The sequence below is a fragment of the Muscardinus avellanarius genome (genome assembly GCF_963383645.1).
Source record: "Muscardinus avellanarius genome assembly, chromosome: 21".
Lineage (NCBI taxonomy): Eukaryota > Metazoa > Chordata > Mammalia > Rodentia > Gliridae > Muscardinus > Muscardinus avellanarius.
This window is the reverse complement of record NC_137807.1, coordinates 7,260,207-7,272,927: the sequence shown is the minus strand read 5'-3', so window position 1 is coordinate 7,272,927 and position 12,721 is coordinate 7,260,207. Positions and strand designations below refer to the sequence as shown.

The window sequence follows — 12,721 nt, the reverse complement described above, 5'->3', positions numbered from 1 at the left end:
GCATTACATATTTCTTTTCCTTTTTTCTTCAGTAAGTGGACAAATTTTACCAATGTGTATAGAAGTTGAAAGGTATAGCTGGGCATGTTGGTGCATTCCCAGTACTTGGTAGGATGAGACAAGAGGATCACAGGGTTAAGGCCAGCCTCCGTAGGATAGCAAGACATTCAGCAACCTAGTGAGATACTCTTTCCACAAAAAAACAAAAAGGCCTGGAGGTGTAGACTGGAGGTAGAATATCCCTTAGTTTAACCCACAGTACCACACATACACACACACGAAAAAAAAGAGAGAAGGAGGAGGAGTTGAAAAGCACCAGGTATGAGCCGGGCGTGGTGGCGCACGCTTGTAATCCCAGCATTCGGGAGGCTGAGACCTGGAGGATCGCGGTTCGCGGACAGCCTCAGCTACTTAGTGAGGCCCTCTGCAACTCAGTGAGACCCGGTTTCAAAATAAAGAATAAAAAATAGGACAGGGGGTGTAGCCTGGAGGTCAAATGCCCCTGGGTTCCATCCCCAGACCCGCAAAAAAAAAAAAAAAAAAAAAAAAAAAGGCACCAGGTACAGCGGCACATGCCTGTAATTCCAAAAACTCTGGATGCGGAGGCAAGGTTGAAGCCAGCCTGGGCATTTAGCAAGACCCTGTCTCAAAAAAATAATAAGGGCTGTGACTGTAGCTCAGGGTAGAGCATCCATGGGTTCAATCCCTGGCACACACAAAAAATAGAAGACAAAGTTGTTGAAAGGTAACATATATAATTCTTGCTGGTATTTCCACCTTTACTTTTTCATTGTTGTGAAAATCTATTTTCAGTTTCTTTAAGTCCTCAACCACATCCCTAAACACGTAGCCTGTGATCTCCTTTTCTTTTTTTCTTTTTTTCTTTTTTTTTTTTTTGGTGGTACTGGGGTTCCTAGAAGCCCTTCTACCTCAGGGCTACACTCCCAGACCTATTTTTACATTTTTATTTGGAAACAGGGCCTCCTAAGGCAGCGTGCGTGGCTGGCTTTGAACCTGCGCGATCCTCCTGTCTCCATCTCCCACGCGGGGGGATTACAAGCGTGCGCCACCACGCCCGACCGTGATCTCCTTTTCTAATTTTAGAAGATGTTGGCTCTGCAACTAAAACACTCTCAGTTGTCCATTTGTGGTTTGCCTCCACCATGAAAATTTTCATTTCTCCACTTTTCCTTTGACCCTATATATCTGGTAAAGAGTGTCCGTCTGAGTGAGAAAGTCAGCGCTAATCCAACTAGGAGTGGTCTGATTCAAGAAAGGTTGGAATAGATGTGGTCGCAATTCTTCCTATCTGATGTCTTCCTTTGCATCCCCCTTGGTCAGCCAGTGACAAGGCCTTGGCAAATTGATACCCAGCTTTCTACATGAATCATAAAAGTGCAAAAATAATTGATACATTTTCTTAGCTACATTACTTAGGAAATGTGGATTTTGTGGTTTATGACAGGTAAGGCCACTTTTTTATCTGAGCTTCTCTGATCTGCTCCTGGGAATTTGCTGGCTCACTGAGGCATTTCTCTATGGAACTTCAGCAAACAATAAGGACATCATCTGCTATAACCTGCAAACAGTTGGACAGGTAAGTGCCACTAGACTATGATTGTACCTTGCAAGGAAGGCACACTCAGCAAAAATGACATCCTAGGAAATGGAGACCCATTTGTTTATTATTATACTTTGTAACAGTAGCTTTGTGCTTTTTATTTTTAGTACTAGTGATTAAACCCAGGGGCATTCTACTGCTGAGCTATACCCACAGCCCTAATTTTTTATTTTTGGGTTTGAAACAGGATTTTGACAGATTGCTGAGAGTTCCGCCACTTGCTGAGGCTGTTCTCCAACCTTTGATCATCTTCTCCTAGGCTCCCAAGTACTGGGTCAATGGTTTAACCTACATATACCACAAGTGTATAATGTTTCTTCTAAATTTATCAGACTTGCTGGGCATGGTGGCGAATGCCTGTAATCCCAGTATTTGAGAGGCTGAGACCGGAAGATCACAAGTTAAAGGACAGCCTTAGTAAGTTCAAGGAAAGCCTTAGCAATGTGGTGAGACTCTCAACAATCTAGTGGGACCCTGTTTCCAAATGAAAAATAAAAAAGGCTGGGAATATAGCTTGGAAGTACAATGCTCCTGGATTCTATTCCCAGTACCTCAAACACACTTGTGCATATGCATGCACATACACACCCACACCCACACCAGTCTATGTTCTTTGCTAGATATTTCTTCTGGAATTTGTTACTAGAGGGGAAATTTGTTTGAGTTTAGTAGTAAAGTAATACAGGCTGAGCATCCCTAATTAGAAATTAGAAATGCGCCAAAATCTAAAATTCTATGGAAAATTCTACATCTGACTTCATGTCAATAAGTAGCTGAAACTGGCCAAGAACCTGCAATCTTTCTGTCTCAGTCTCCCAAGTACTGGAATTATAAGCATGAGCCACCATGCCCAGCTTATTCCTAACATACATACATACACGTGCACACGCATACATACTCACACTCAAGTAATTTTGGCACTGGGGCTTTGCTTTTGATACTAAGGAGAATTCTACCTCTGATCCACACCTCTACCCCTCTTTATTTTGTAATAGGGTCTTGCTATGTTGCTGAGGCTGGCATTAAACCTTTGATCCTCTTGTCTCAGGCTCTCACATACTGGGTTTATAGGAGTGGACCACCATGCCGGCTCTTGATTAGGTTAATTTTGTAAGTTTTGTTCCATCAAGTGTGAGCAGTGGCTATAATCTTAGTCTCATTCTCTAGGCCTTGGCTGTACTGATTTAGTAGTGTCACGCATATGCATAGAAGAGGAGATAGCTTGAGGCTGGTATGCACTTATGCACAAAATTAAGGCATCTCTTATTTTGCTTCTTCTGGTATTCCTTCTATACAGGCCTTCCTACAAGGAATTCATTTCTAATTTCTATGGCCGAAAGATAGGTTTCTTTTTCTTTTATTTATTTAGGTTTTTTAAATTTATTTATTTATTTATTTTTTGTGGTACTAGGGATTGAACCCAGGTACATTCTGCCTCTGAGTTATACACTAGCCTTATTATGTGTTTATTTGCGGTACTGGGGATGGAACTCAGGGGCATTCTACCTCTGAGCTATACTCCCAGCCCTATTTTTTATTCTTTATTTTGAAACAAGATCTCACTAAATTACAGAGGGCCTCACTAAGTACATGAGGCTGCCTCGAACCTCAATCCTCCTGTCTCAGCCTCCCAAATGCTGGGATTACGAGCGTGTACTACCATGTCTGGCTACTCCTGCTCTGTGTGTGTGTGTGTGTGTGTGTGTGTGTGTGTGTGTGTGAGAGAGAGAGAGAGAGAGAGAGAGAGAGAGAGAGAGAGAGAGAGAGAGAGAGATATACTGGTGATGGAACCCAGAGGCCTTCTCCCTCTGGGCTATACTCCCAGACCTATTTATATTTAGTTTGGAAATAGGGTTTCACTAAGTTGCTGAGAGCCTCACTAAGTAGCTGCGGCTGGCTTTGAACCTGCACAACCCTCCTGTCTCAGCCTCCCAAGCCTGGGGTTACAAGTGTGCGCTACCACGCCTGGTACTCCTAGCCCTTTTTAAAATTATTTTTTGGCTGGGTATGGTGCATACTTGTAATCTTAGTACTTGGGAGGCTGAGACAGGAAGATCGCAGGTTCATGGACAGCCTCAGCTATTTAGTGAGGCCCTCTACAACTTAGTGAAACTCTGTTTCAAAATAAAAAATAGGACTAGGTGTATAGCTCAAAGGCAGAATGCCTCAGTGTTCAATCCCAAATTCCACAAAAAATAAATAAAATTATTTTTTACTTTGAACTAGGTCACTCTGTGCTGAACTCTGAACTGTGATCCTCCTGTCTCAATGTCCTAAGTACTGGGATTATAGGTGTGTGTACCTGGTTTGTTAATATATTCTTGGTGTCTCTTTGACCTCTCAGACTTAGCTCTTAGTGACAAGGGGTTTGTATAACATTACTGTTATGACTTTAGGATCTTGTATGTGTGTGTGGGGGGGGTTTCTAGAGATGGAGTGACTTTAGGATTTTTTTTCTTTTTTTTTTAGTACTAGGGATGGAACCCAGGGGCATTGTACCTCCAAACTACACCCTCAACCCTATTTTTTATTTTTTATTTTGAAACAGGGTCTCAGTGAGTTGCAAAGGACCTTACTAAGTAGCTGAGACTGTCTGTGAACTACAATCCTCTTGTCTCAGCCTCCCAAATGCTGGGATTACAAGCATGAGCCACCACGCCTGGCTACAAAAATAGAATTTTTATCTTATTGATAAATTAAAAATTATGACAGTATTTTTATACTTGATAGAAACCTTTTCTAATTATAAGCTTAAGCTGCCACCCATTCAAAATATTTTTGTAAAGAATTAGTTTTCAGGCCATGTGTGGTGGCACACGCTTGTAATCCCCGTGCTTGGGAGGCGGAGACAGGAGGATCGCGCAGGTTCGAAGCCAGCCGTGCTGGCTTAAGAGACCCTGTTTCCAAATTTAAAAATATATATATAAAATAGGTCTGGGAGTGTAGCCCGGAGGTAGAAGGCTTCCAGGAACCCCCAGTACCACAAAAAAAAAAAAAAAATAGAATTAGTTTTCGTACACTTGTAATCCTAGTACTTGGGAGGCTAAGACAGGAGGATCTCAGGTTTGTAGCAAGCCTCAGCTACTTAGTGAGGCCTTTCACAACTTAGTGAAAAAAAAAAAAAAACATTGGACTGGGGTATAGAGGTAGAATGCCCCTGGGTTTAGTACAGAAAAAGAAAAAAATTAAACCAGGCATGGGTCCCACATGATGTAATCCCAGTACTTGTCATGTTGAGACAGGAGGATTACAAATTCATGGCCAGTCATGGCAATTTACCAAGACCCTTAGCAACTCAGTGAGACCTTATTTCAAAATTTAAAAAATAGAGCCGGATGTGGTGACACACACTTTTAATCCCAGCATTTGGGAGGCTGAGACAGCCTCAGCTACTTAGTGACGCTCTCCACAATTTAGTGAGACCCCGTTTCAAAATAAAGAATAAAAAAATAGGCTGGGGTTGTAGCTCGGAGACAGAATGCTCCTGGGTTCCATCCCCAGTATTAAAAACAAACAACAAAACAAGATGAATTTTGAATTTCAGGCCAGGCTGGTGGCATACACTTGTAATCCTAGCACTTGAGAAGCTGAGACAGGAGGATCACAGGTTCAAAGCTAGCCTCATCTACTTAGTGAGGCCCTCCACAACTTAGTGAGACCATCCCTGTTTCAAAATAAAGAATTAAAAAAATAGGACTAGGGGTGTAGTTTGGAGGTTAGAATGCCCCTGAATTCAGTCCCCATTACTTCAAAAAAGTTTTTTTTTTTAATTTTGATGTGGGTGTGGTGGTATATACCTATAATTCCAATACTTGGCTGAGATAAAATTGCAAGTTTGAGGACATCCTGAGCAATTTAGCAAGACCCTGTTTCAAAATAAAAAAGGCTCAGTGTTAGAGTAACCCTGGTTCAGTCCCCAGTACTACCAAATTATGTTCTGTGTTCATACAAATGTAACACAATGAATCCTACATTTATGTATAATTATACCAACAAAAATTCAAAATAATAAAATCATAATTTCTAACAAAATTTTTTTTAATGTTGCTCTTTTCCCAGGCTGGCAACATGCAGTATATACTATTGTGATCCTGGACAGCAGCAGTGAGCTGTGCCTCCCAATCAGCCATGTAGTCACAAGGATAAACAGTTCATACAGTACAGTGTTGCTAAGCTACGTGTTGAGTAGGTTAGGTGGACTGAATGTATATACCACTTATGATGCTTCAGTTATGTTAATTATTCATCAGAGAATCTGCCTAGCTCCATTATGTCCCCTTTTTGTTCTATTTTGTTATATATATTTTGTTATATTTATTACCTCTCTATATTACAAACCAAACAATACATTATTTCAGTTAATTTCTTCTATAATAGTATATATCTCTCCTATTTTTTTGGTACTGGAAGTTGAACCCAGGGGCATTCTACCTCGGAGCTATACCCCACATCTTTTTATATGTGTTTATTTATTGTGATACTGGGAATGAGCCCAGGGGCCTTCTACCTTGGAGCTACACCTCAGTCTTATTTTTATTTTGAAATAGGGTCTTGCTAAATTGTTGAGGGTCCTACTGAGTTGCTGAGGCTGGCTTCAAACCTGGAATCCTCCTGTCCCTGCCTCCCAAGTATTGGGATTACAAGTATGTGCCACCATGCCTGGCTATATCTCTTTAAGGAAGCTAAGAGAAGAAAATGGAACTGAAAAATATTTATAAGGTTATAATATTAACCTTCCTATTTACCATTTTATTTATTTATTTCTGTGGAAGTCAGAGGGGAAGAGTTATGATGGTTGTTTTGATTTTCATCTAGATATTCTACATTTCCTCATTTTTCCATACCATCCATTATATCTGGTATCTGTACACAGAGCTGAGGATGAAACACAATCAGAGTGAACAAAGCACATCTCCACTGGTAAGTTTTAGTCAGAGGTTATTAGAATAGTATATTAAAATAAACCCATATACCCCTGATCAACAGTGTAAGCAGTCAGCACTAGCTAGGTGTATTTGTGGAGGTTAATCAAAGAAAACCATGTTCCTGCCAAGCATGGTGGTGCATGCCTATAATCCCCGTACTCAGGAAGCTAAAATAGAATCGTGGATTTAAGGCCAGCCTCAGCAGCCTGGCAAGACCCTCAACAACCTAGTAAGAACTTGTGTCCACACAAAAAATAAAGGACTGGGATGTACCTCAGAGGTAGAATGCCTCTGGGTAGTTTGACCCTCTAGCACAATAAATACTTTCACAGAAGTTCTTTCTTTCTTTCTTTCTTTCTTTCTTTCTTTCTTTCTTTCTTTCTTTTTAATGGTACTAGGCATGGAACCCAGGGGCTTTCTACCTCTGGGCTACACTCCCAGACCGATTTTTTAAAAATATATTTTATTTGGAAACAGGGTCTCACTAAGTTGCTGTGAGCCTCACTAAGTAGCTGAGGCTGGCTTCGAACCCACACAATCCTGTTTTAGCTTCCCAAGCACTGGGGTTACAAGTGTGCACCACCATGCCTGGCTTCACAGAATTTCTGTCTTGTTGATATCACTTTCTCTTCTCCCTTGCTGACACAAACACACACACACTCACACACACAGGTTTTATTATAAAACACATTGTGTGTGTGTGTGTGTGTGTGTGTGTGTGTGTGTGTGTGTGGTACCTAGGGATTGAATCCAGAGGCATTCTACCTCTGAGCTACGCCCCAGCCTCACTAGGTTAGTGAGAGTTTTACTACTTGCTGAGGCTGTCCTTGAAATCTGTGTTCCTCCTGTCTTGACCTCCTAAGTACTGTGATTATAGGCTCGCATCACCAGGCCCAGCTAGAAACATTATTTACAACACTTTAATCCTTGTTTAAGCCTTGTTTGATTAAGTAAGGGAAATCTTTGGCGCCATGCCATCCATTGTAACATAGAAAAAGGTCCTGGAGAAGTCTGGGACGTAGCTCAGTGGTTGAGCATTTGCTAGTATGTGCAAGGCCCTGGCTCCCATACCCAGCAACACCACACATACACATCTTGGAGTGGTGTTAGGAAAGGTGCTGTCGACTAACAAAGGATATGGGGTAACAGATATTAGAGGACGCATGTTTGTTCTAAACTGCTATATTTCTTCACTATGTGTGGGTGTCAGGCTTGGCTTGCAGAGGGGCAGAGGAATTAATATATGGTTGTCAGAAAACAAGATGGATTCAGAGAACAGTTATCTTCCATTTTTTTCTTGTTTTGTTTTGTTGGTACTGGGGATTGAACCCTGGGCATTCTACCTCTGAGCTATACCCGCACGGCCCCGGCTCCATGTTTTATTTTGAAAGAGGCTCTCACTAAGTTGCTGAGACTGGCCTTGAGACTGTGCTCCTCCTGTCTCAGCCTCCCAAGTACTGGGATTATAGGTATTTGCCACAGAGTCCAGCACCCTTTTAGGATTCACAGTTTAGGGCACTGTCCAGCATTATAATGATAAAAGAAAGGGAAAGGCTGAGTCAGTACATCTGAATTGTGTGTGTGTGTGTGTGTGTGTTTTACGTATCACATAATTTATTTTACTAAGTTATACAATTTTCATCATAAATGAATTTCATGTAATCCCAGCATTCAGGAGGCTGAGACCAGGGGATCGCGGTTCGCGGGCACCTCAGCTACTTAATGAGGCCCTCCGCAACTTAGTGAGACCCTGTTTCAAATTAAAGAATAAAAAATAGGGCAGAGGGTATAACTTGGAGGTCAAATGCTTCTGGGTTCCATCTCTAGACCTGAAAAATAAATAAATAAATTAATTAATTTCAGAATATTTTATTTACCTCAGTGAAATCCTTCATGCTTTTTAAAATTTATTTTCGGGGGGGGGGTGACACTGGAGTTTGAACCCAGATACATTCTACCACTGACCTATGCCCCAGCCTTTTTTGTGTGTGGTACTGGGGATGGAACCCTTCTACCTCCGGGCTACACTCCCAGACCTATTTTATATTTTATTTGGAATCAGGGTCTCTTAAGCCAACGAGGCTGGCTTTGAACCTGTGCCATCCTCCTGTCTCCGCCTCCCAAGCGCGGGGATTACAGGCGTGCTCTACCATGTCCAGCAAGGGTCTCGCTAAGTTGCTGAAGGTCTCTGTTGGCCTCGATCCTCCTGTCTCCGCCTCCCAAGCGCTTGGAGGACAGATGTGCACCACCACGCCAGGCTCCCTTTTGACTTCTTATTTTGAAACAGGGTCTCGCTAAGTGGCTTGAACCTGTTATTCTCCTGTCTTAGCCTCCCAAGTACTGGGATGTGTGCACCATTGTGCTGGGCTAGCATAGAGCTTTTGAAGTTCATTCACTGTATCATGTGTAACTAATTCATTCCTTTTTAATTAATTTATTTATTTATTTATTTATTTTTGCAGTACTGGGGATGAACCTAGGGCATTCTACCTCTGAGCTATACACCCAGCTCTGGTTTTTTTTTTTTTTTTTTTCTAGGTCTAAGGATGGAACCCTGGGCATTCAACCTCTGAGCTACACCCCGTGCCCTATTTTTTATTCTTTTATTTTGAAACAGGGTCTCACTAAGTTGCAGAGGGCCTAAGTAGCTGAGGATGTCCTCGAACCAAGATCCTCCAGTCTCCGCCTCCTGAATGCTGGGATTACAAATATGTACCACCACGTCCGGCTGTATACATATCTAATTAAATATTTGAATCCTATTTTCTGCAAAATATATTCTGTAACCTTTTTTTTTTTTTGGTGGTACTGGGGATGGAACTCTTCTATCTCTGGGCTACACTCCCAGGCCTATTTTATATTTTATTTGGAAACAGGGTCTCTTAAGCCAGAAAGGCTGGCTTTGAACCTGCGTGATCCTCCTGTCTCCGCCTCCCAAGTGCGGGGATTACAAGTGTGTGCCACCACGCCTGGCATTCTGTAACCATTTTTTTTAAAGTTAATTAATTTATTTGTTTATTTTATTTATTTATTTTGTGTGTGTGTGTGGTACTGGGGATGGAACCCAGGGGCCCTCTACCTCTGGGCTACACTCCAAGACCTATTTTATATTTTATTTGGAGACAGGGTCTCTTAAAACAGCTGAGGCTGGTTTCGAACCTGCACGATCCTCCTGTCAGCCTCCCAAACGCGGGATTACAAGCGTACGCCACTACGCCCGGATCTGTAACCTTTTTTTTTTTTTTTTTTTTTCAGCTCTGAGCTACACCCCCTGCCCTATATTTTATCCTTTATTTTGAAACCGGGTCTCACTGAGTTTCAGAGGGCCTCACTAAGTAGCTGAGGCTGTCCGCGAACCGTGACCCTCCAGGTTCCAGCCTCCCAAATGCTGGGATTACAAGCGTGCGCCACCACGCCCGGCTAAAAATCATTCTTGTACATTCTTTTCTTTTTTTTTTTTTTCTTTTGGTGGTACTAGGGGTGGAACCCAGAGGCTTTCTACCTCTGGGCTATACTCCCAGACCTATTTTCTATTTTATTTGGAAACAGGGTCTCAATACATTGCTGAGAGCCTCACTAAGTAGCCGAGGCTGGCTTTGATCCTCCTGTTTCAGCCTCCCAAGTGCAGGGATTACAAGCATGCACCACCATGCCAGGCTTAGGATCTGTAACCATTTTTGAAGGGGGATATATTTTTAAAATCCTCTCTTCAGGAAGATCGCAAGTTTGAGACCAGCCTCAGCAACTTAGTGAGGGCCCCTAAAACTTAGTAAGATCCTGTTTCAAAATAAAAAATTAAATAGGGCTGGAGGTATAGTTCAGAGATAAAATGCCCCTGGGTTCAATTCCCAGTACCACAAGAAAAGAAAAAGAAAGAAAGAAAAGTCTCCTAAGAGTTCTCTGGAGTCTATAGATTACTTTGAGAACGAATAAAAGTAGTGTCCTGTCAGGTTCATGATGAAGCTCAATATTTTGTAAAGGAATAAATGGGAGAGATCCTTGGCTGTATATCCTTTTATATGTTTATTTGCATATATATTCTAGAAAAGGACATTTAACAGTGAATCAAGAGAGCTGTCCTTTTTTGTTGTTGTTACTGGGTATTGAATCCAGGGGCATTCTACCTCCAAACTATATTCCCCAGCCCCATTTTATTTGTATTTGGAAACAGAGTCTTGCTAAGTTGCTGAGGCTGGCCTTGAACCTGAGATCATCCTATGTCAGTCTCCCAATCCCAAGTACTGTATACAGATAAGTACCACCATGCCTGGCTGAAATCTGTCTTTTAAATCCTGTTCTGAAGCTAGGAACAGGGGTTTATGCCTATCATCCCAGTACTTCGGGAGGCTGAGACAGGAGGATTGCAGGTTCATGGACAGCCTCAGGTACTTAGTGAGGTCCTATGCAACTTGTTGAGACCCTGTTTCAAAATAAGAAATAAAAAATAGGGCTGGGGGTGTAGCTTGGAAGTAGAATGCCACTGAGTTCCATCCCCAGTACTGAAAATAAAAAGAAAGGAAGAAAGAAAGATTCAATTGACCTATTATTAAAAGCTGGAGGTTTACCAGGCCTAGCGCCACACACCTGTAATCCCAATACTTGGAAGTCTGAGACAGGAGGATTGCAGGTTTGAAGACAACCTCAGCAACCTAGTGAGACCCTGTATTTTGTTTTGTTTTGTTTTTTTGTTTTTTGGTGGTACTGGGGTTCCTGGAAGCCCTTCTACCTCCGGGCTACACTCCCAGACCTATTTTTACATTTTTATTTGGAAACAGGGTCTCCTAAGCCAGCGCGCATGGCTGGCTTCGAACCTGCGTGATCCTCCTGTCTCTGCCTCCCAAGCGCGGGGATTATAAGCGTGTGCCACCACGCCTGGCTAGACCCTGTTTCAAAACAAGAAATAAAAAGGGCTAATATTATGGCTCAGAGGTAGAGTGTCTCTGGGTTTCATCCCCAGTACTGCAGAAACCAAAACAAACAAATGTAATGGTTTGAGATGTCACTGAGGGTTCTTGTTCTTAGCTAGTTTACAAAAAATAGCCAGAACTACACTGCTACAAACTTAAACAAAGTTTTATTATTACAAAGGTAGAAAGAAGGACAGAAAAATCAAAGCACTACATCAGAGGGACACAGTGGATTGCCTTGAAATTCAGATACTGAAGTCTCTGAACACGAAACATTTTTTATAAGAATTTATTATCTCCTCCCTCCCATCCTGCTTAGCCAGTAGTCCTCTTTTTCCACCAAAAGCAGGTGCAGGCCAGCCATTCATCTCTGTTGTGTGAGCCTTTTCTGTTAGATCACTGATCAAAATGTGTTACTTGGTTAGCAAAGTCAGGAGCTACATGGTATATGTTCAGTTTGAAGTTAAAGGCATTTACTGTCCACCTGTGTCCTTGGTGAGTTCTCATCCTTTCCCTATCTCTGTCTGCTAGAAGTTACTTACATTGAAAACTTATTTTATAATAAAGAAAGACACAAGAATATAGTCTTTTTAAGTATGGAGGTTTGGGCTATAACTATTTTGTGATTATTAATATCAAGCTAATATAGCTTGCTTTTTCATCTTTTTATTTTTTTGTGTGTGGGTCTGGGAATAGAACCCAGAAGCATTTGACCTCCGAGCTACACCCCTTGCCAATTTTTTATTCTTTATTTTGAAACAGGGTCTCACTGAGTTGTGGAGGGCCTCACTAAGTAGCTGAGGCTGTCAGTGAACTGCTATTCTCTGGTCTCAGCCTCCCAAATGCTGGGATTACAAGCGTATGTCACCACGTCTGGCTGCTTTTTATTTTATTTTATTTTATTTTATTTGGTGGTGGTACTGGGGATGGAACCCTTCTACCTCTGGACTATACTCCCAGACCTATTTTATATTTTATTCGGAGACAGGGTCTCTTAAGCCAAAAAGGCTGGCTTCAAACCTGCAGGATCCTCCTGTCTCCGCCTCCCAAGCGTGGGGATTACAAGCGTGCGCCACCACACCTGGCTGCTTTTTTATCTTTTAACGTTAGTCCAAACTACTGTAAGAATCTACATATTTTTTTCTAAGTATAGGTGTATGTGTTTTAACATTTAGTTTTCAGCTGGGATAACAGCCAACTTTTAGCTGACCAAGCTCAATCCTAGCTGCAGCTTTTGGCTGACAGCTTTAGAGGCAGAGAAAAGGATT

At 41.9% G+C, this 12,721-nt stretch overlaps 1 protein-coding gene across 1 annotated transcript in view; it reads left to right on the top strand.

Moving 5' to 3' along the window:
- Positions 1-12,721, top strand: part of TMEM116 (transmembrane protein 116) — a gene marked incomplete at both ends in the record, with an annotated part of 49,695 nt that overhangs the window by 16,451 nt on the left and 20,523 nt on the right. The window contains 2 exons of the mRNA XM_080717758.1: positions 1,466-1,597; positions 6,437-6,541. Of these exons, the coding sequence (XP_080573884.1) occupies positions 1,466-1,597; positions 6,437-6,541 (237 nt within the window). The remainder of the gene's footprint in view (positions 1-1,465; positions 1,598-6,436; positions 6,542-12,721) is intronic.